The sequence below is a fragment of the Barbus barbus genome, assembly GCF_936440315.1.
Source record: "Barbus barbus genome assembly, chromosome: 19".
Taxonomy (NCBI): Eukaryota; Metazoa; Chordata; class Actinopteri; order Cypriniformes; family Cyprinidae; genus Barbus; species Barbus barbus.
The window spans coordinates 7,525,853-7,549,829 of record NC_136747.1 but is presented as its reverse complement, the minus strand read 5'-3'; the positions used below and the strand labels follow the sequence as shown (position 1 = coordinate 7,549,829).

General features: G+C 36.4%; 1 protein-coding gene across 1 annotated transcript in view; it reads left to right on the top strand.

Moving 5' to 3' along the window:
* LOC306884965 (regulating synaptic membrane exocytosis protein 3-like) overlaps positions 1 to 21,030 on the top strand; it is a 73,014-nt gene extending 51,984 nt beyond the window's left edge. The window contains exons 3-7 of the mRNA XM_079441241.1: positions 13,263 to 13,404; positions 14,412 to 14,524; positions 15,304 to 15,405; positions 15,512 to 15,651; positions 17,635 to 21,030. Of these exons, the coding sequence (XP_079297367.1) occupies positions 13,263 to 13,404; positions 14,412 to 14,524; positions 15,304 to 15,405; positions 15,512 to 15,651; positions 17,635 to 17,847 (710 nt within the window). The 3' untranslated portion in view covers positions 17,848 to 21,030. The remainder of the gene's footprint in view (positions 1 to 13,262; positions 13,405 to 14,411; positions 14,525 to 15,303; positions 15,406 to 15,511; positions 15,652 to 17,634) is intronic.
* Positions 21,031 to 23,977: the final 2,947 nt, after the last annotated feature.

Below are 23,977 nucleotides of genomic sequence, written 5' to 3'. Positions count from 1 at the left end.
CATACTGCCTTACTGTTTTATAGTATTCAAGACTTAGTATGCTACATTGTCAAATCAGAAAAAAATTATATTATTTGACAAATTTTGTGTAAAAAATCTTTAACTTTTGACAGACTGCTCTGAATAAGATATATTTGGAGTGGAATACTAGCATACTGCATGCCGTGTTCTGTAAATACAACATGCAACATATTATGTTGTAATGATAAGTGTTTCAAGTATGCTTCACAATCAAACTGTGCATTTTGTTGGCAGCAAGTTACACACTGCACCATATACTGTATACATTCTGATATTATTGCTTCATAAAACAGTATGCAGTAAAGGTTTCAAACAATAGTAGTTACATTGAGAGAATACCAACATACTTTGCTGTGCATGTATATTGCGTACTATATTTACAAAAGTACTTGAAATGTGTAGTTTCACATTATTTTATAAAAAAAGCAGTCAGCACTGTAAACTGAGCAGTAAGGAGTTTTCTTACAATGTATCATAGTGCTATTCAAAAAAAAGTATTGTCGCGGATGCATTCTGTTTTACGTAGTATACAGTAGACCAGTTTTCATACCTTTTTGTGAAAAAAAAGTTTTGCGTATTGAACTGTTTACCAAAATAGGTGATAGAAATGCTAATTATTGTTAACATTTCCAATGTGTCAACACAATACATACTTACAATATTGTGTCAATACTTAAAATTTTAACGACAACAACAACAAAAAATAAAACAGTTTGGAAACACTTTTTTTATTGAGGCTTAACACAAATGAATTTGGTGCCACATAAGGTACCAGTTTCAATCGTCCCACTACTCGCTTCATTTTACATAGATTTGCGGATATCTGTGACCTGAAAGAAGAGAATTTGCAATATACACAAATTATATATGAAAAAGGCAGATTTCTTTTGTCATACACCAAAATGCACACAACAATACAAACATTCTTATTCGGAGTGTCTATACACTAAGTGCAAGTAGCCTGCCTTGTTGGCAGAGGCTATTTACACTAACTCCGCCCACCAACGTGTTTTCAACGTGTCAGTCTTCAGCTCCAGTGGTGCAGATGGTTAAACGTGTGTCATACTAGTTTTGACGCGATCGACCCGGGTTCGAATCTGCCTTTTGGCGAACTTTTGTTCTCCATTTCCAAATTTCAAATCACATCAGAAAAGCATTTTTTTTATATAAAAATTAAGGACATAATCAAAAAGTTGAAAATAAAGTATCGGGTAGGGTTAGGTGTAGGAAGGCCTTTTCTCCCAATAAGGTGGCATCCATTTAATAATTTGAATTAAAACTCAAATTGACTCTCAATAAGTTATTATTGCATACTGTTATTATAATGTATTACAATACTGAGGTGCAGATAATTGCCACTATTTGTAATAAATAGTATAAATTGCAGAAAATCCTGCTATTTTAACATAGTGTAAATATCACTAAAAAATACTGCTATTTTCACTGAGTGTGAATAGAATCCATTACTAAGTGCACTTAGGGACGACCTACTGCCGTCGCTCAATTTTATGTACTTAATAGGACTAGGTGTTACAATCTCCAACAATTCAGCATAGCGGTAGCCTTGACTACATTGGAGAAGTTCTTCTTAGGTTGTAGCCGCACTTCCGCTGGAAAAGAAACTCAACCAAATCTTCACACCAGTATGACACATCATCAGTAGTGTACCGCTCAGTATACTACACATACACCAGCCTTATACTGCATACTGCAAAAACAAAATGAGCAGTGTGATAGTATGCAATTCTGAACATACCAAAGTACCTCAGGTGAGCATATCATCACAGTACTCTCTCAGCAGTCCACCCTCATGATAAAGCTCCTGTCATATATTTCCTGATACATATTTAGTCTGTGAATAAACTGTTTATTTTGTGGAAGCCCCCTAATTAGATTCTCCTTCACATCAACGGCCGCTTCACATCACAGACCGCCCACGCTCAGATCTTCCTGAAATATCAGCCATTGATTAGTTGTGTCCTGTTGGGCGATAAGGCGGTATTTTTAGCTCGAGTTAATCTAAAATGTCTGTACCCCATGATATCTGTCTGGGGAGAGCAGGCTGTTGCCACAGATACCAGACAGAAGGATGTGTCTCCGGCATGCAGGGCACTTCTCTTTTTTAGAGATGCAGTCGGCGATGCGCATGACAATGTTGATGCGCTGTTCAGCATAGCTGCAGGTGGAAACAGGTTTTGTGTGAAGGTGAATATGGCGTGTTTGTGTGTGTCTGCTCACATGCGCTGCATTTCACTCTGAGAAACAGGTGGAGCACTCTTCGGTGCGCTGCCGTTCTCGGGATGGTGTCACGTGGACTTGGATGAATCTTTTTAGCACCTCTTGCCCTTAGCCCTTGTTCTAACCAACCCCATCCCTCGCTGTCTCCCTCTCTAAGCTGCATTCTTTAATATTTCATCAAAGTGTCCCAAAGGACAGACTCTCCCGCTGTTCTGGTATTTACTGTGGATCAGTAGCGAGAGGCTTCCTGGTGAAACAGGCAGAGTAGGCGTTTGGCTACAAGGGAATAGCTGTCGAATGACAAGGACTGAGGGGGGAAGAAATAGACAGGAGATAGAGCCATATATAGAAGGATATAAATGTGTTTTATAAGCATCTTGGAGAAAGCTTTCACCCCTCAGCATATGTTGCTTTCTATACATGGGCCAGGAATAATATGCATAGAGCTTTAGAATAATGGTCGGTTTAGTCAGAGCTGTGTATGTGTGGTTGTGTATGGAAGAATTTTGAGATAAAGTTTAAGAAGAAATAAAGTCAGACTGTGAGATATAAAGTTGCAACTGCAAGAAATAAAGTCACAATTGCGGAAAATCGCTTTTTTTTGCAGTTGTGAAATATAAGCTCAAAACAGAATCAAAATTCACAGTTGTGAGATTTTAAAGGTGCTGTATGTAAGTTTTTGACTCTACTAAAGCATAAAAATACCATAATATGTTTGCAGATATTTAACATCCCGGGTTGCCAGTTGGCCGAAAACATAGCATATTTAATGTCATCCATTGTCATGTGCTCTCGTTCCTGTTGGTGTCGTTAATCTGGCAACCTGCGTGTGCAGTCTGGAGGGGCCGGGTGAAAAAACCCCTGCAATATTTTGAATTTGGACTGCAATACCTAGTGTCAGCACCTTTAAGTCACCTTGTGAGATTTAAAGATGCAATTGCAAGATACAAAGTTAGTGAGATAAAGAGTCACTTTGCAAGATTTACAGTTTGGGATTTAAAATCACAGTTGTGAGATATAAAAATAAAATGTGAGATATGAAGTTATATTTATACAGTTACAATTACTTTTAGATCAAAAGTCGCATTGTGAGATTTTATGTGGCAATTGCATAATACCAATAGAGTCGTAGAGAGATATAAAGTCACGCTGTGAAATTGAATGTCATATTTTTAGATTTAAATATAGCAGTTGTGAGATTTAAAGTTACATTGTGAGATATTATAAAGTCACAATTAAAAGAAATAATTACCCTAGTTTACTCAAAGGCAGAAACAGGCAATGTGAGTAACAGTGACTGTCTTATGACTGTCATTTCTGAATTTCTTAATTTACTTTGGAGGAATAAAACAAACACATCGTAACCAGCCAATCAACCAATCAATATGAATTTGGGGCGGGAATATCTGTTTTATCAACCAATGGCAAATGGAGGAATAGTTGGGCAACTTGTAAAATAATTGCAAAAATAATTAAGACATGCTGGTTGAAACAAATTACACTCTTCATCTTTAAACAAAGACTCCACAAACACACACACACACACACACACACACAGAGACAGACAGACTGTTCCTGTTCCCTATAGGATCATCATCCCTGAACTCAGTGGCCACTTTATTCCACTGCAAACAGAGATTCAACTGTCACACATACGGTCCTGCCCGAGGGCTCAACACAGACACCGATCTCAGTGTCAACTGAATGTACACTTCCCTTTCACTACCTCACAGCCAGCCTGCTGTTAGTGTAAAATAACTTGTTCATATAAGTCAGCATCGTGCAGTTATTCCCTCCCACAAACCTGTTCTAAAATGTCACATATTATATTTCCCGAACATTTGCTTGCCACAGCGTCTGTGGTGTTTTAGCATCATCTGTCTTTCCACAATCACATGTAGTTCAGTTTTAATTGAACACCACAGTAAATGGTGACTGCGGTCTTGCAGTCTGCCTGTGCGTCTTCTTCTGCAGAAACGACACTGTTATGATTCATATCACTGTGTCAGTTTAGAACATAACATCATTTGCAGTCTAGCTGTTTTTTATATTATTGAACCTGATGTAGACATTAATTTCATATGTTGCTCCATCCTAAAGTTCTAGGGATGTTTAACCTGTTTCTTAAGGTTTTGACATCTCACTCTCCGAAATACTTGTTTCATGAGTAAATTGTGACATTCTGCAGTTATTTCATTATTTATATATATATTTCCCATTAATTCCCTTTAAAGGTGCCATAGAATGCATTTATGCAATATTTTAAATTGTTCTACATGTGCATTTACAAGGATTTCTCCCTAGAATGAAATGGTCTGTTATTGGCTTATTTGGAAGGGTCATGAATAATAATGTTGAGCTCTGCTCTGATTTGCTGTTTCACAGTGTGGCTCATTTCAGTAGCTCACACTCATATATTTCGATACTTTCTCTCACAGTTATATCATTGGGTATTTATACTGTATATAAAATGGGGGCATCAGACAGCCGCTATTAATATTTGGGGGACTGAAACTGCTTTCAAATGCACGATTGCTTTTTACTTTCACTTTCGCTTTCGAGATTTGCGATTGCACAAACTCTGTTTATATTATGGAGCGGCAGTACTTACCACACATTTTACAAGATCAGATGCTTGCCAGTGGTGCTCAGGATCTGTAAATCAGTCACCATCATCCTCAGTCATCTCTCCTTACTCTGTTTATGTGGTAAGTGAAGTCTTATGTACTGTAATGTAACAGGCTACCGCTAGCAAGCTTACCATGTCCCTTTAGTGCCTCGCGTTATTTTATTATAATGCGTTATTTGCTTTCCTTGTCTTTCTGAATACAGACACCAATCCATCCCTGTACTTCACATCCCCTGCACAGCCTGGAACATAACATTTACTTCCATTATTTTATTTCCGCTTGTTTCTTCACAATACCTGCAGAACTTCTGATGGTTCGGCGGGTGGCTGGCCTAGAACTTGGGTGGGTATATGCAAATGTTGGGGGCGTAACTATTAGTGATCCCGACTGTAACGTCACAGTCGTGTTATGTTCTGATTCGCCTATTTTTCAGTGGTCTTTTTTATTCACAAGATTTACATAAGAAGGAGGAAACAATGGTGTTTGAGGCTTACGGTATGTCATTTCCATGTACAGAACTGTTATTATTCAACTATGCCAAGGTAAATACAGTTTTCCATTCTATGGCACCTTTAAATGCTAAGAACAGTACTGTATGCATATATCAGAGTGTTGGTCCTGCGGCTCATAGTCTTATTGGCTCCTATCTGATCCTGGATGTAATTATGAAGTCATCATCACTCTCTGTTGCTCTACACCTTACATTACCTCTGAGATGTCATCTTTGGCACAGAATGGAGCACCATGTTTTTCTCTTTATCTCTTTCTTAACGTCAGCTGATCTGCAGCCTGTTTGTCTCTCTCTCGTCCAAACTCTCACTTTATATGGTGAGGTCAGCAGCTTGGCCGTCATTGCCAGGCTCTAACAGATTGCTGGATGCGCTTGTCTTGTGCATATTCCAGGTTTGTGAGCTGCTTGCCATCATTCTACAAACTCATGGACATCTGAAAGAGTTAGAGGCACGGTTGACAGAAAAACACCCCAGAGTCTCACACAGCCAGACCGTTGACTTAAGGCAGGGTACAACAGGGCTGACAGCACACCTCAAGAAAATGTGCTTTTCACTGTTCCCATAGTGTACAGTTACAGAAAAAAATTATGTTTTTATTGAACATTGATGGATCAACACATTTTGTGAATGCCTTTTTTATATAGCACTTTATACAATACAAAGTTCAAGTTCAAGTTTATTTGTATAGCAATTTTTATGATACAAATCGTTGCAAAGCAGCTCTACAGGAAATTAAGTTTCCACAATATGTTTATATACTGCAGAACCTTAATATATTTAACTTATGGCAAAATTTGGTAATTCTGTATGTTGTCAGAGCGTTGGCATCCTCTGAGGTCCTCTGAGGGGTTGGCATTATCTTTTCTCAGGTGTTCGGTCATCTCAGATCATTTAAGGGTTGGATCCAGACTGAATCTTCTGTAATTCCTAGTTACCATGGGATGTTAATCCCGTGGCAGAAACAGAGAAACAAATAGAGACATAATTAGCGTAGCTGCTGTTCCATCTAAGCAAAAATTATTCTTCTGCTACAGGTAACTACCCTTTCAGTAGTTTAGTGGGTACAGGATCTAATAAACACGTTGTTGGTTTAGATGCACTGATAAGTTTATTTAGCTCTTCCTGTCCTATAGTTGTAAAGCACTGCAGTTTTTCTTTGGGTGCGATGAATGAAGCTGAAGTACTAGACGCAGTAGAATCTACATTTGATATTGTATTTCTGATGTTACCTATTTTATCAGTAAAGAAATTCATAAAGTCATTACTATTAAACTGTGAGGGAATATTTAGATCGGGCGGTGTCTGTTTATTTGTTAGTCTAGCCACTGTGCTAAATAAGAACCTTGGATTGTTTTGGTTATTATCTATGAGTTTGCGGATATGCTCTGCCCTGGCAGCTTTTAGAGCCTGTCTATAGCTGGACATACTGTTTTTCCACGCAATTCTTTTATTAGGTTATTTGTGAATCTGTCTTTGGTGGCTGGAACAATAGTTCTGCCCGGACGATAACACGGAGCCATATAATTAATATCAGTAATACGCAGCATGCACGATACAAGGAAATTATCAGTAACATCATCACTTTGAGATACGATATCTATATCGGTAAGATCAATTCCATGCGATATAATTAAATCTAGCGTATGATTAAAACGATGAGTGGGCCCGGTGACGTTTTGCTTGACTCCAAAAGAGTTTATTAGGTCAGTAAACGCAAGTCCTAACGCATCATTTGTATTATCATCATGAATGTTGAAATCTCCGACAATTAGCAGTTTATCGACATTAACTAGTAGATCTGAGAGGAAATCTGCAAATTATTTTAGGAAATCTGTATATGGCCCTGGCGGTCTATACACAGTAGCCAGAGCAAGAGATAGGAGAGATTTCTTTTGCATATCTAACAGTGTAACATTAAGCAGAAGCATTTCGAATGAGTTAAACCTTCTGTATCCTGTTTTCTGAGTAACATTGAGAATATCACTATATATTGTTGCCACACCGCCCCATGACCAGTCTGACGGGGCTCATGTTTATAACAGTAGCTTGGTGGAGTAGCTTTTGGTTTAAGCCAGGTTTCAGTCAGGCAGAGTACATCAAAATGATTATCTGTGATCATTTCATTTACAATAACTGCTTTGGGTGCGAGTGATCTAATATTTAGGAGCCCAAGCTTTAAAAATAGTTTTTGTTCATTTATTTTGTGTTTTTCTGGTTTAATCACAATTAGATTTTTTCTAGATCCTGCATTAAATTTATATTTTGAGCTCGCTATTCGGGGAACAGACACAGTCTGTATAGATTGGACAATGCAAGTACTTCTATCTTTTAAGTGGGTAGAACAAAAGTCATCATAGTAGTCATTTGAGAATTGTCTTACTAGTCATATGGAGCGTAGCGTCCTGGAGATGTTGTCCGACAGGAGTTCCGCTCCGACTCTGCTGGTGTGCAGGCCATCAGCACGGAAAAGCCTAGGACGCTCCCAGAAAAGATTCCAATTATTAACAAAGAGCAGTTTCTGTTCTTTACACCATGACAATAACCATTCGTTTAAAGCAAACAGTCTACTGAACCTTTCGTGTCCTCGTCGATATGTGGGAAGCAGTCCTGATACGATGATCATTGTCGTGGGCGATGTGCTGCGTACCGTCTCGATCAGGCTCCTGAAGTCCCTCTTCAGTGTCTCCGTCTGCCGCAGCTTGGTGTCGTTAACGCCCGCGTGCAGCACGACAGCACCGATGCTCTCATTGCCCTTCAGGATCGCAGGTATCTGCGCAGAAACATCGAGAACACGAGCACCGGGGAAACAATGAGTGTGCACTTTACCTTCAGCTAACGTAGCACGGACGTGCCGGATGATGGAGTCTCCGACGATCACAGCGTCGCGTTCCGTCTCGTGGAGGGAAGCGAAGCGGTTCCGGGTGGAGATCTCGAAGACCGGAGGCGGCGGAGGGGGAGAGGTCGTCGCCCGGGGCCTGGCTCGCGTCTTCCGCTGCTGGTGCACCCAGGGTCCGTGGCGTCACGGTGCCGGAGTGAAGGACATCTGGGAAGATCGCGTCCTGGGTGCACAGGGTCTGTGCAGAGAAACACACGGAGTAGAGGTGGTTGGAGTGTTAGCAGCGTGCTGTATACTTACCCTGGACTTGTGAGCGTCAGCCCGGGATGTTTCCAGCGCGGCTCTCCGCTCTCTCAGCTGAGCCTGCTTCTCCACCAGGTCGCGGATCTGCTTCTCCACGGCCTCCAGCTCCAGCTGCACCGAATGCAGCTCGAATGTGTCCTCACCTGCACTCAAAAGGTAGACACAAATCCGCCATTTAAGCAAGTAAGAGTGAAACGATGGTAATGTGTGTGAATAGAGTATTAGCAATCTAAGCGAGATTAGCGGCAGCCACTCTGCCGATGCTAACGGGCTATAAGCTAATAGCAGACTCGAGAAATCAAAATAAAACTAGTAATAGCAAGGCGCTCTGATTGGTTTTGTTTTCCAGTGCTATAGGGGATATATTCACACGTTATAGAAACGAAAATGATAGTGTATAAGATTGTTTTTAAGATAGAATAGACGATAAAGAATCAACTTGATGGAGCTCAAACTCAAAACACGCAGTCACAAATCAGCGCATGCGTGACCAAGCACCAAACAGTTTCAAAGTAGCTTCACAGTAATAAAAAGGAAAATAACAGAATAAATGGTGCAGACAGTTTCAGATAAGAGACAGATGTTAAATTCTGCTCTAAAGCAGCTCTACAATGGCCACAGTGTAGTTATGCAGCAAAGTTCACTAGTATAAGCAAAAGGCACCCAGTATAGGTACAAAAACTGTACTTTAATGTTCTGAATAATATTTGAGTTAATAATTATTGAAAACAATCACTTCAGCAAACTTTTTACTATTTTCTGTTTATTTTGATAAATTTGGAAACATGTAATTGTTCAGTAAATACATACTGTCATTGCAATGTTCATTACAAATGCAAGAAAAAAATATTTTTTAAAAAGTAAAGATTCTGAAAGCTTTGATGGAAATCCCATAATAATTTAATATGACTTTACAGTAGTAACAAAAAAATGCATGTTTGTTATGAGTTATGATTTTTATGTTATATTTGTTTATATATATATACTGTATGTATGTATGTATGTATATATATATATATATATATATATATATATATATATATACTGTATGTATGTATATATATATATATATATATATATATATATATATAATATTTTTACATATTCTTCAGTTATTGAAAACCTGTTGATTGAATTACCTCAAACAAAACTGAAAATCATTAACAACACTTTTCTCTTAAAATATTTTCCATACTTTTATTGATTCTCATTTGCTACATTAATCTATTATATAAAAAAACATTAATTAGCTCAAATTAGGGCAGAATCAACTTTGTATTGCTGCCCATCCGCAGGGAGTTTGATTGACAGATTATCTGACCAATCAAAACACCAAAACATTTTTGACAAACAAACCAGACAGGAGAATAGATTATTGTCGGTGGACTTGACGTTGAAAAATGGTGTGTATTGATGTCTTTCCGTGTTTGAAACAAGTACCTTCTGATGTTCATTCATGTTTATTTAATGCTTTAACTGGTAAAGAGAAAGAGATGATCGGTTCACGTGTCGCTTTAACTGAGGCGCTACAGTGATCTGGCACGACACATCTATGAGCCACAAAATGGTATTTATTGTTTGAATTTCTTTTTTTTTTTTTAATTGTTTTCTTATCTTTCGGCGTGTTGTCAGTGTCGTCTTTGCTTCGTGATGTATTTTTCACTGCGTGAGAACCAGCCTGGTCTCATTGTTTTATACGTAGGTATTAATACGTAACATTTACAAGCACAAAACGTTTTTATTGATGCAAAAATGTACAATTTAGAGACATTTCAGCGTTTAAAATGTACAAATCGCTATGTATCTTTTATATCAAGATATTCGGATCAATCTTTTTATTATTTTATCAATAAGCGATTTAGATTTTAAGCCCTTATCCTACCTCCAAACCTTAACTACCCATTTTATAGCGAATATAAAAGGATGTAAAACGTGGACTCACTGGACTCGCTGCTCGGGATGGAGATGAAGATCGCCGAATAAAGGCTTGAATTTGGGTCTGTTCCTCGCAGTCGTATAGATTCTGAAGATTTGGATTACAGCGCACAAATACAATTGTTTCATCATGTAATTATGTTTAGTTTTCAGTGTATTTTATGGATCTGTTGTCAGTCACAGCATGTCGGAGAAAACGCAATTTGTGTCCCATGGCAAACAAAGTAAACATTACATGACAAGTAATGGTTAAACGATTGAAGAAATGTTATTTACTTTAAAAGTGTAGTCTTATGTAGCATTATGTAGGCCTTTTCTTGGAAACGAGCTGGCAGCAGAAATCACACAGAACAGAACGAAATATTATCGTTTCATATTAAGTAAATGAGTAAACAATTTAATAATGCAATTGAAAAAATAAGGCCATTGATATGACAACTAAAAACAACAATAATAATCAAATTAATGCCACGATTTCAATATTCATAAGGATTTATTTTTAGGTGGCATCAATACATCAGTATTGTACGTTTAAATGCTGAAAATACATAATTATTTGTACGTTTTAGTGCGTGAAAAAAACGGTAGTAAATGTGCGTTTTGTAGAACCACATTTTACGTAAAATGCATATGAATTATCATGAGATAACGTTGCAAGAACATGATATGTGGCACGAGAGTGGCATGGCTTGTCTGATATAGCAAGAGTAACTAAGGGTAACTTTGTGACGGGTCAATTGTGTCAAGATTCAAGCGAATTTTCACATGAAAGAATGTTTAGAAAAAAACACTGTGGTGAGTTTTTGTGTCATTTAGTGGTTTAAAGGAGAGTAAAAATCAAATGTGACCCTGGAGCACAAAACCAGTCTTAAGTCGCTGGGGTATATTTGTAGCAACAGCCAAAAATACATTGTATGGGTCAAAATTATTGATTTTTCTTTTATGCCAAAAATCATTAGGCCATTAAATAAAGATTATGTTCCATGAAGATATTTTTTCCTACTGTAAATATATCAAGACTTAATTTTTGATTAGTAATATGCATTGCTAAGAACTTCATTTGGACAATTTTAAAGGCAATTTTCTCAATATTTAGATTTGTTTGCACCCTCAGATTCCAGATTTTCAAATAGTTGTATCTCGGCCAAATATTTTCCTGTCCTAACAAATATCAATGGAAAGCTTATTTATTCAGCTTTCAGAAGATCCATAAATCTTCATTTCCAAAAATGTACCCTTATGACTGGTTTTGTGGTCCAGGGTCACAAATGTGGTTTTCAGCATGGTGCACCTTTAGCCCAGTTGAACCCCATATTCTGCCAAGTTTGATGTAAACATGAACTCTTTGAAAGATGTGAAGCCAAGAACCTGGTAAATAGCACTCATAATATCAACCCAATACTCTGCAAAAGTTTGGTTTCCCAGTGGGCAGATCAGAGCTTGCTATTTCCACAAGTGCTCTCAGTTTTTGTGTGCAGTATGCATCAGATGGTCAGTAATTTAGCTTTTTCTTATCACTTTTGGAGCTCAGCAGCATGGAGACCACCCTAGTGTGCACTTGGTAATGGATGTAGCACTTTATAACTCCCAGGTGACTTCCAACGCGAGCCCCTGGGAACATGAAACATGAAGGTTTTTAGTTTGAAAGTTAAATTTAGCATTGTTTATTATAACCTACTGTGTTTTTGATGAGCACTGTTACAAATTTAACCACCATTTTCATGTGATTTATCTCTTCTGATTTCCATATTTGGTGCTTGAGGACAAAAGCAAAAGCATTTGAGTGATCATCATGCTATGACTGGATTGATTGTTTGGCAGGAAAGTATGTCAGCTAAATTCAGCAGCTGTAAACAGCTGGAAGTCACGCAGAGTATGGGTACAGATGAGTTTACATTAGTACCCGAGTAAATGACTGCTGGTATGAAATATGACTAGACTATATAAGCTCAGCTGTCTTTTTCATAAACACTTGAGCTGTTCAAGCAGTGTGGTTTTACATGGCATTAAATTTTAGGAGTTTAAATCTGTGCCACTTTCCATTATACGTCAATATCTGTGACTTTTTTCAAGTATTAAAGGCATAAAGGTCTTGACTTTCCTGACTGTATTGTAATCATACATTACAATTTTAATATAATCGATTGAAATGATATTTAATTAATTACATAAAAAATATTTTTAACTATTAGCTAATCTCTCTTAACTAATTTCTCATTGCTTGTGACACCATTATTTAACATCATCAGATTAAAACGGTTTTCTTACACATTTTAGTGTTGATTGCATTCATGAAGCTTAGCCATTCAACTCTGCTACTCATAATTTGAATGACTTTTTAAAAAATGTTTATTGTAATTTTTGTTAGTTTTAGTCATTTTGTTGTCTTTGTCTTTTTATCCCATTTTTAATATGTAATTTGTACTCCAGTTAAACTAAATGAAAATGAGAAATGCTCATTTCACTTTGATTTTGAATCACGCAGTTGCTGCAGATTTGTCGGCTGCACATCCATAATTCAAATCTTTCATTCCACCACATCCCAAAGCTGCTCTATTGGACTGAGATCTGGTGACTGTAGAGGTCATTTGAGTATAAAACTTCAGCAGAATGTCTACATGCCTAAATGCATTGATTTGCTGCCATGTGATTGGCTGATTAGATGCTTGCAGTTGAACAGTTGTACCTAATAACCTGGCCAGTGAGTGTATATATTTTTAAGGAGTTCCAGCCCAGGAGTTTGGTGCCCTATTCATGTAAAATGCATATGTGTGTGTTTTTGTGTAGATGGTGGAACAAAGAAGCTGCGCAGCACCATCCGGCGGAGCACAGAGACGGGTATCGCAGTGGAGATGAGGAACCGTGTCACACGGCAGGGCAGTAAGGACTCAACAGATGGCAGCACCAACAGCAACAGCTCTGATGGGACGTGAGTGTGACCCACCACCTCACACATTTTATCACTTCATCCGAATGCGCTTAGATCTCACAAACCATGTCCACATTTCAAAAGAAAAAGAGATATAATATTTTGCATAAAATAAGCAGAAGCCTATTTTTAGTACTACAGCTGTTTAGTTTTATTTAGATCATAAATTAAAGCAGTACAACACTATTTTACAATTTTAATAATATGATATGATGACATATTTGTTTCACATTACAGCAGGAAATGTGTTTAATTGCCATGAAAATAATGTCACAATCTGGACTGCTACAACTAATTGATAAATAATGAGTAAATAATGTGTAAATAATGAGTTTTAATTAAAAAAGGAATAAAATGGTAACATTTTTATATATAAATATATATGTGCTGTCAAACGATTAATCGCATCCAAAATAAGAGTTTTTGTTTACTTAATATATGTGTGTGTGTACTGTGTATATTTATGATGCATATATAAATAAATACACATGCATACAGTATATATTTTGAAAATATTTCCATGTATATATTTATATTCATATAATTTATATTATATATAAATATATTTAATATATGAAAATAACATATTTTTCTTAAGTATATGCATGCATGTGTGTGTATTTATATACATACACAACACACACATATATTATGTAAACAAAAACTTTTATTTTGGATGCGATTAATAATTGTGATTAATCGTTTGACAGCACTATATATATATATATATATATATATATATATCCAATATATCAAAATTTTAGATTTTTTTTTTTATCTGATTAAATTGATTAATCAAAGAAAAAATCCACAGATTAATCAGTTAGCAATCTAGTAGCTAGTTGCAGCCCTAAATATGCTCAGATCTTGACATGTTTCATTAGACCCACTCATCACAGTAAATGATAAAGTAGCACTATATATTGTACTGGTTAGAAACAAACCTGCTTTGTATTGATGAGTTTGATTGATCACACATTTCACACATCACACCGGGTGTATTTCAGCTTCATCTTCCCCACCACTCGCCTGGGCCCTGAGAGCCAGTTCAGTGACTTCCTGGACGGTCTGGGTCCCGCTCAGATAGTGGGGCGGCAGACATTAGCCACACCGCCAATGGGTAAGACGCCTGCATACTGCCCAGAATACACTCAAATACAACAATTACCATCAGGTTCATAAAAAAGGGTTACTTTGCATTTTTATTCTGGATTCATATGAAAATGATTAATCATTATTACATGTAATAAGTTAATGTTTAAGTACATAATTATATTTATACATACATTTGTGTATTTTAAATAATAAATAGCTACTTTATCATTACACGTGCAATTAGTAATATATTCAAATACATGAGATACACGTTTCAATAGAAATGACATTAAAGTATATTTTAGTTTGTCATAAATGCATTCAACAGTACACTTTAACCATATTTAAAAAACAATAGAATTATGAAATGACATGAAGAAGAAGTGCTTTAAGCTAAATGCATTTAATTTAAGTATAATGCATTTTTATTGAATTGCAAGTACGATTAAGTGATTAGGTATTTGAAAACATTTAAGTTCAGAAACCATTAAGTTGATAATTAAATTAAAATCCTGTAAATAAAAATGGTTCATTAGCATTTTTGTTTTAATTGCATATTAAAATATGCAGTAATTGATTGGACTGCCAAACATAAAAAAATTTGGAAATAGACAAGAGCTCATGGTGACTGAACTGGAGTTACTGAGTTGTTAGACATAATAATATGTTTCTAATTCCTTCTTTTATGATCAAGACATGAAAACTCTCAGGAGTGGAGGTTGTATCTTGTTCTTTGTCTCCACCTGCTGTTGATTGATCCCATTGCAAGAAGGCTCTCATAAGCGTATGGTTTCCTCTGTGTAGGTGATGTTTACATCGGTGTGGTGGATAGAGGGGGTCAGTTAGAGGTCGAGATCATGCAGGCCCGAGGTCTGACCCCTAAACCAGGCTCAAAGAACATTCAAGGTAACCCACCGTTAAACATGCTTGAGTTGGATGATTTTATTCACATGACCTGTTAGGTAATAACACAGAACACTGTTTTATCATTCGGTGTTTTCTTCTCTATCAGCAACATATGTAAAGGTTTATGTCCTGGAGAATGGAATGTGTCTCGCTAAGAAGAAAACCAAAGTGGTGAAGAAAACCCTGGATCCAACCTTCCAGCAATCCCTGATGTTTGACGAGAGCCCGCAGGGGAAAGTGCTGCAGGTATTCAGTCAAAATCACTCCAGCTGTCCTTCACAAGCACTTTCTTCAGAAAACAGCATACTAACATCTAAATATACAGCGGTCCCAAAAAAGTATTTAAGGCCATAAAATGTTTTAACAGTCTTGCACAAGTCTTATTTGAAACACAGGTGTGTTTTGATACAACTGTCCACTGTTTTACACAATTCATATTTTGTACAGCCTTTGTAGTGTAAAATATAATCTTAAAATATTGAATGATCAAACACTAAAAAATAACATTAAAGCCTATATCAGATTAATTAACACAAATAGTAGTGTAATTTATGTGGTGTTAAAAGCTTGCTATATATATATATATATATATAGGGCTGGGCGATATGGCCAAAAAAAGGATCACAATAATTTTTTTCATATCAGTCGATATGAAATGTAAAATCTTTATTTCTTTCAAGTTTAAAGCCAGAACTTTACACCATTTGCTAATTTTCCTTAACAAAATAAATATCTAAATAAAAAAATTATTTCTTAGTTTCTGCATGTTCTAATGAGTGAAATTGTTTCAAATCAAGAAACCGGTTTGGGTTGCCTGATAATATTAATAATAATATCACTTTTTTGTCTCTTAGAAATGCACATTTGATAGTATCTTGAGTTAGGATGCAGAGGTACATTTTTGTTCATTTTTAAAATCAGTAACATCTGTAAAAATTGTACCAACCTCAGTTTTATGTGGTTAAGTTTTTTTTTTTTTTCAAATTAAGCTTATGATCTCCCATATTAGCATACATTTAAATCATGATAAACACAACTAAAACCACACATAAAACACCTCAATACCATGGTAAAACTATATGGTTTTTAGGTAGGGTATTTGTATGAAAAACAATAACAATAGTCTAAAACATTCAGTATAAATGCACACATGCTATAGCTTAATCACAAATACATACACTATAATTATGCACCATTACACCTGTAATACAATTCAACGTGAATATCCCACATTTCTGCCACAATACCATGGTGCAGTGAGTGTTACTACAGTAAATCCACGGTAAATGAGCTTGCGCCACGCGGCAGTTCGACTTTGATCCGAGCGAATAAATGGTCAATGTGACGCTGTTTCCTTCCGCTTTTGGCGCATAAACAATATATCGTACATTTATCAAACTCTTCATATCGTTTTATCGAGGAAAATTATATTGCGATAATTATCGTTATCGAATTATCGCCCATGGTTACTATATTGATATTAAATTTTTTTTTTTTTTTTTATAGTATTTTATGCTGACCAAGGCTGCATTTATTGATTAAACACACTGTAGAAAAGGTAATATAGTGAAATATTATTTAAAACAATTTAAAACAACTTTTATTTTTGAATATATTTTTAAATGTAATTTATTCCTGTGATCAAAGGTCTTCAGTGTCACATGATCCTTCAGAAATCATTCGAATATAATAAAAACATTTCTTATTGCTATCAATGGTGAAAACAAATGTGATGCTTAATATTTTTGTGGAAACTCTTTTCAAGATTTTTCAAGATTCTTTGATGATAAGAAATTCGAAAACAACAGCATTTATTTGAAATAAATGTTTTGTAACATTATAATATGTATTTACTACACCTTTTGCTGAAAGGGATCCTTGCTGAAAGTATACTTTCTTTAAAAAAAAAAAAAATTAATAAAAAAAAAATCTTACTAATCCCACATTTTTAAATGGTATTGGTTATTTACTTTTTATGGCGGAAACTTTTAATTTAAAATTATTTTAAAAAAAATTCGGACTGGTCAAAATTAAGACAAAACTATATTGTGACATTTTTAAATGTGTCCAAAAATGAAGACACACTTAAAAATGTAAAAAAAAAAAAAGTGTCATTGCATTACATAAGAAACTCAAATCAAAGTGCAAATGCTAAAGTATATTTAGGGCCCCTCTATATTAAACCTCTCCACATACTGATCTTTCATTTGTAACCTTTAACCTCTCCAGGTGATCGTGTGGGGTGATTACGGCCGCATGGACAGCAAGTGTTTCATGGGAATGGCTCAGATCCTCCTGGATGATCTGGATCTGACGTCAATGGTGGGCGGATGGTACAAGCTCTTCCCCACCTCCTCTCTGGCAGACCCCAGCATCGGCCCTCTGACGCGCCGGCTCTCCCAGTCCTCGCTTGAGAGCGCCACCAGCCCCTCGTGCACCTAGACACGTCCACGTCCCCTTCTAAATATGCCCGTCTTCTCTATCTCTACGTGTGTATCTTTGTTCAATATACCCCGTCACTGACCCCAAACACATGAACACACACCCTGATAGATACAGCCAACTCGCCCGGGGCTGGAACGCTCCTCTTTACCGATACAGATATTAAGAGTTGGATACAAATCAGGCGTGACACATATAACACACACACACACCCTCGCAGATGGATATGGGTGTAACCAGCAACATGCAGTCGTAGGGTTGTGAAAAATCAGTCATGGCTAGTTACAAACAGATCCACTGTCCGCAGGTCAACCAATAGGGGCATTTAATAAACCCGCCGAGAAATATTCCTGACAATGTAGCATTCGTGTTGACGTCACGTCACACAGGAAGCAGAATGGGTTCTCCAAGGCTAGTAGTTTCCAGACCCTCGAGGGTCAGTCATTTCTCTATGCCAAACCCGAATAAAGTTTTATTTTTTAAAAACCAAAGCAATTCTTAGTATCTGTAGTGTTATATTATAGAGTATGGATATGTAGCAGAGTCAGTGACTTAGATGAGATGCAAAAAACAAAGACATGCTAGAAAAACTCATAAGGTGCGGTCACGTTAGCGAAATTTTGTTGGCAAAGGAATCCATTTTCAGTTGTCGATAGTGTAGCGGCATATTAAGTCACTTTCATACCAAGCAATTTTTGGCGTGGCAATTTCGCGTGACCAACTTGAAGATGAACGAAACCTGCGTCGCGACTTTTTTTCGCCCCTTATGCGAAATGGATTCCTATAGAAATGACTGGAATTCGCCTGTAAAATTTCGGTAAATGTGATCGTACCTCTAGACTACATTCACAATTAAACTTATAAAGGGCAGGGCTTTACTCCACATGTCAGGTTATTTATTAGAAATGCACACAATTCCTGTCGCATAAAGTAGCGTATTCTTTTTTTTTTTCCTTTTCGGAGAGCTGAATAAATAAATATATAGATAGATATTTGTGTTTATGTATTTATCGACTGCATTCTGCACGTTAACTCGCAACCCTTGTTGAGCAAAATATGTAAAGTGCTACTTTAAGCTTGCCTTTAAAATTACGTAGACTTATAGACGGTAGGTTATTTATTTTGCTAATGTTTCAATCTCACTTTTTGTCTGAATAACACCATCTGCACCGAGTTGCAGACGTAGTCGAGGGTATCAAACCCTCTGAAGGAGAACCAACTGTCCTAAACCAGCAACCCTCATACACAGCTGCATTGTGGGATACGCCGAACGGTGTCCGCTGGCAAGCAAGAGAACTTTTCTTGTAGCAAGTAGCGAAGCTTTCTGGGAAGTTGGAGCCGCATTAGACTTTACCGCCTCAAGTAGTTTTGGGTTTCGTTCTACCAGCATTTGGAACTGTTAAAGGCCTTTCCCATTTCCTGTTTCTCTCAGGAGGTCACGCTGAACAAAAAAATACACACATGCAACAAAATGAGGACTGGTGATGGGGTCGCTCTCTCAACAGGATCTTGAAGCCCAAATCAAATGGTATTCTGTACCTTTTTTTTTTGGTCTGTCGACCCATTGTGACTATTCCTGTCCAATCAGCAGTCTTCTTTAGCTTGGTCTCCGAAGCGGAGTGGCTCTAGACAGTTTCTTCAGTCGATCTTCGGTGTTATGGAGACTTGTGGAAGGAAAGCAGCGCTGTAGGTAAAAAACTAAGTATTCATCCCACTCCTGTCAGTCTCCTAGATTTGTTTTCATAGCTGCTCTGAATATATCAGAGCCAGAGAAGGTACCTTACATATCATAGTATCTCTGCACCAGTTTATTCATGTCAAACCAGTCACATCTTCTGCAGAGGTGATGGCATTTGTGACTCTATCAGTAAGAACCAGAACATTATTCATTTCTAAATTCCCATATGGATAATTTGCCCAAATATTAGACGCTTGTGTAATTCAAACTCTCTTTGATAGAAGCGCGCAAACTCTATTGTTTGATTCTCTGGTTTGCATCATGATGATGTAGATAGATTTGCTTTCAAAGGCGGATTATGGGGCCGTCAGCAAACTGTTTCATCTGATTTATCATTTTGAATCGCATCAGCATTTGAAGTATTTTAGTATTGTGTTTCGTACATGCTGTTTTTTTTCTATTTGCCAATGTCACTGCTACACTGGTCAAGATGTACAGCAGAACATTTTTCCATTTATCTGGATGTTCATAAGAAAGTGTGCCTCACATTCAATACTTTCAAAATTTCCTAGGCCATTCCATCAATGCACTTTACATGCACACGTTTCAATGCATTTAATAAGATGTAGATACTATAAAACACTTCATTTTCGTAATGAATGGTCATGTTCATATAGAGATTTATCTTTAAATCCTGAGAAACATTTAGTCATTGCTTGTGTCTTTATTTATCTTTTCTCTGTTCATTTAGATGTTTTGCTTCACAAAGAGGCAATTTCAAGTTTTATTTTTTTTACGTGATTACAAAAACGGCTGAATCAGAAGACACGTTGTGCACACTAAATATATTTGCATTTTAATTGTTTCTGTAAGGCCAAAAGTATAAGTAGGACCAAAAAAAAGGGACTTTACACTTTCTTACTTTCATCCGAAACGGCAAAATATCTATTTTACCCATATCAGATTTAACATATTTACACTATTTTACTTTTTAGCCCGTCGCTGTTGTTCAAACTCGGGAGGTTTTGATTTTAAACATACAAAACGAGTTTCTGCTGTCTTTCACATACATGTCTTGCTTCTTTCGTATTTGCACAAGTTTTGTTGAAGATTGTGTTGCACCTTTGTGTTCTTCACTAACAGACAAATGTCTGTACATTAAATTAGGAACAAAAAATGACTTCTTAATTCTAATTTAAGATGAAATTGTATTACTGTACTGAAAACAAATTGTATTTGCAGCTGGATGTTTGTCCTTGGTAAACACATGAAATGACTATTAGATATTGATATTTTTTCTATGTGATTTTACGTACTTGGGAATTTGGGATAATATACGTGTCCCTTTACTGTACAATGAAGTAGTTACAAAATCTTACTGCTCTTGCATTTTTGAAAAGAGTCTGAATGCATGAATATTTGTACTGTACTGCTCTATTTTTTTCAGGTGTAGTGGATGGATGTAGTTTGTTGCAGTCCATAGCTAAACCAAATGCAACATTGACAAAAAAACTAAAAAAATTTTAGATTTGCCGCTTCCAGATTTCTGTGGTTTGGATACGTTTTGATATTTTAACATGGAAGGGGAACGATCAGATCTGTTTTGTTCTGACAGTAATCAGATACAGCTAGCAAATGCTTCTGTGATGTATTGATAATCTGAAAATACAAATCTTTGAGTATGATGTTGTAACTTCTGAATAAGAAACCAGAAAAAGTGGCTGGGATCTGTTTTGTTTAAAATTCTTGGTGTTGAACTACGTCATGCGAGACCACTTCATGCTTTTCAGTTCATACATGGTGAGGCCTGAAGAGTCTTTCTTGGCAGTTTTATGGCATGTGTAGTTTATGTGTGAGTGTAAGTGACACCAGCCTGACTGGGGAATGATCTTAATACACTGAACACAGATATCAATGCGATGTTATGATGGAAGCTGAATAAACCTGACAGAGCGTTTCTGTGTGGGCCAACAATCATAGCGGAAACAGTTGGAGGTGGTCAACCTGGTAGTCATGCTTACTTTTTTATTTGCATTCAGAAATGGACGGTAGATTGTAAAACTGAGAATGATATGTCAATTTGAGCATTTATTTGATTTGATTTTGCTTCGTCAGGTGCTGTATGATGTATATAAATGACAGATTGCTTTAATTTCAAATAGGAATGTAATCCCTTTACATCTTTCTGGGCCAGTTAAAGAAATAGTTCACCCAAAATGAAAATGTACTCACCCTCCGGCCATCCAAGATGTAGATTTTTTTCTTGGAGAAATGTAGTATCACTTGTTCACCAATGGATCCTCTGCAGTGAGTGAATGGGTGCCGTCAGAACGAGACTCCAAACATCTGATAAAAACATTACAATAATCCACAAGTAAGCCACAACACTACAGTCCATTAGTTAATTTGCATATTTCTCTCCTGATTCTGACAAGACAAAGAGAACTCATATTTTAGTAATGGTTTGAAGTTAAAAACATAATGATTGATTTGTTTCCTACAAACATGCAGCTTTCAGCTTCACAAGACATTAGCTGATGGACTGGAGTGGTGTGGATTATTGTGATGTTTTTATCAGCTGTTTGGACTCTCATTCTGACGGCACCCATTCACTGCAGATGATCCATTGGTGAGCAAGTGATGTAATGCTATATTTCTCCAAAACGGTTCCTATGAAGAAACAAACGCATCTATATCTCGGATGGCCTGAGTAAATTTTAAGCAAATTTTCATTTTTGGGTGAACTATTCTTTTAAACCCTTGTGAAGTCTTTTTTTGAACCCCTAATACTGTTATAATAACCCTAATACTTTGTTATGTTTGTGAACAAATATAAAGACTAATGAGGATATATTGAGCTTTTATCTTATTTTTGTAAAAAGAATGATCTTACAGAGTGGTTTGTTGGATGAAAGGCGGTGGCTTGTTTATTGCCTTACTTGAGAGATTATTATAAGGCTTAGACATGTTACTGAAGTGTTTTGCTTTAATATTATTAATGATACTGAAGTATCTCTAACTTGAATGTGCGTATTTAATATTTCATGTTATTGTATTATAAATCATATTTGTTTTACAGTGTCTGAGAGGGACAGAATAACATCTTTACCCGGTATGTGTTGATGTTTAAAGGCTTACATGAGCACAACATACCTGGTATCTAATTCAATCTGTTTGCTATCACAATTGATTTGAGCATTCAGTTTTGCTGAAAAACTAAGATGGATATCAGATATTAGTTGTGCCTATAGGTCAAATGTAACATTCAGTGCATGCCTGTTTTTAGTCATTTGCATTATTGAGATTTGTAAAATGATCTGGAGAAAGCATTGTGTTTTCTTTGCAGCATGTTTGTCTTTATTTTCTCAAAGAGCCATGTGGTGTCTTAAAATTAGGCTCTATTTTTTCTGATCACACATAACCAAGACATGGAATTAAAGGAAAAAAATGTACTTTTATTTGATTCCAATTATATGATTGCAAACTTGAATTTATTGTACTTTTGGGTCAGACTTATAAGACTCTCTTTGGCAATTGATTTATTTTACAAATGCAAAGACACTCATTTGTAGTCTGTTTTCTTATCCATGTAGCAAAGCTGTTAGCAGCTCTTTTGTTGTCACCATAAATCAGCCATTCATATTATTCATGACATTGTGAACAGCACAAGACATTGAGACATGCTCACCTTTGCAGACAGGTTTTCAACTTTCACAAGAGATGTAGCTACTTTGAAAATGATGTAACCCACTTCCGTTTAAGTCTTGCACTTTGAGAGAGCACGATCAAAGATTTATCAGAGCAGAAGTAGCCCCCAAAACTTAGAAAATGATTTGAGCTGACAGTGCGCTGCTGTTTTTGAATAACAGAACGGAAAAGAGAGCTGTATGGGGAAGCTGTAATTTTATACTTGTGCTTTGTAAATGTTTTCTATGTGCAGTATTTGATAATGTAAAACTGGTATTTTTGTGGTTTGTACGCTGCAGAACTGATTATTTAAGGTGCACGCAGTTTTGTAAGAAAAGGTTGGGAAACTTTGACAAAAAAAATCATTTTGACTGAAGCCTGTATCTGCATGCATATTGACTGCTGGAAGCTGGAGGTCAATAAATTTTATTTGAATCATCTCGTCTTTGTGTCTGAATGGAGTATAATTAAGGGGGGTTTTAATCGTATCCTGAACCATATACACTCTTAAAAATAAAGGTTCTTTATTGGCATCACAAAGAACCTTTACCATCCATGGAACCTTTTCATTCCACAAAAGCTTCTTTACAGTGGAAAAAAGGTTCTTATATGATTAAAATGTTCTTCACACTAAGAAAAAAATGTTAAGAAATGTTCACTGAAAGGTTCTTTTGGGAACCAAAACTCATTCTTCTATATGGCATCACTGTGAAAACCCCCTTTTGTAAGCTTTATGCTCGCCCACACCACCCAACACTTATAATA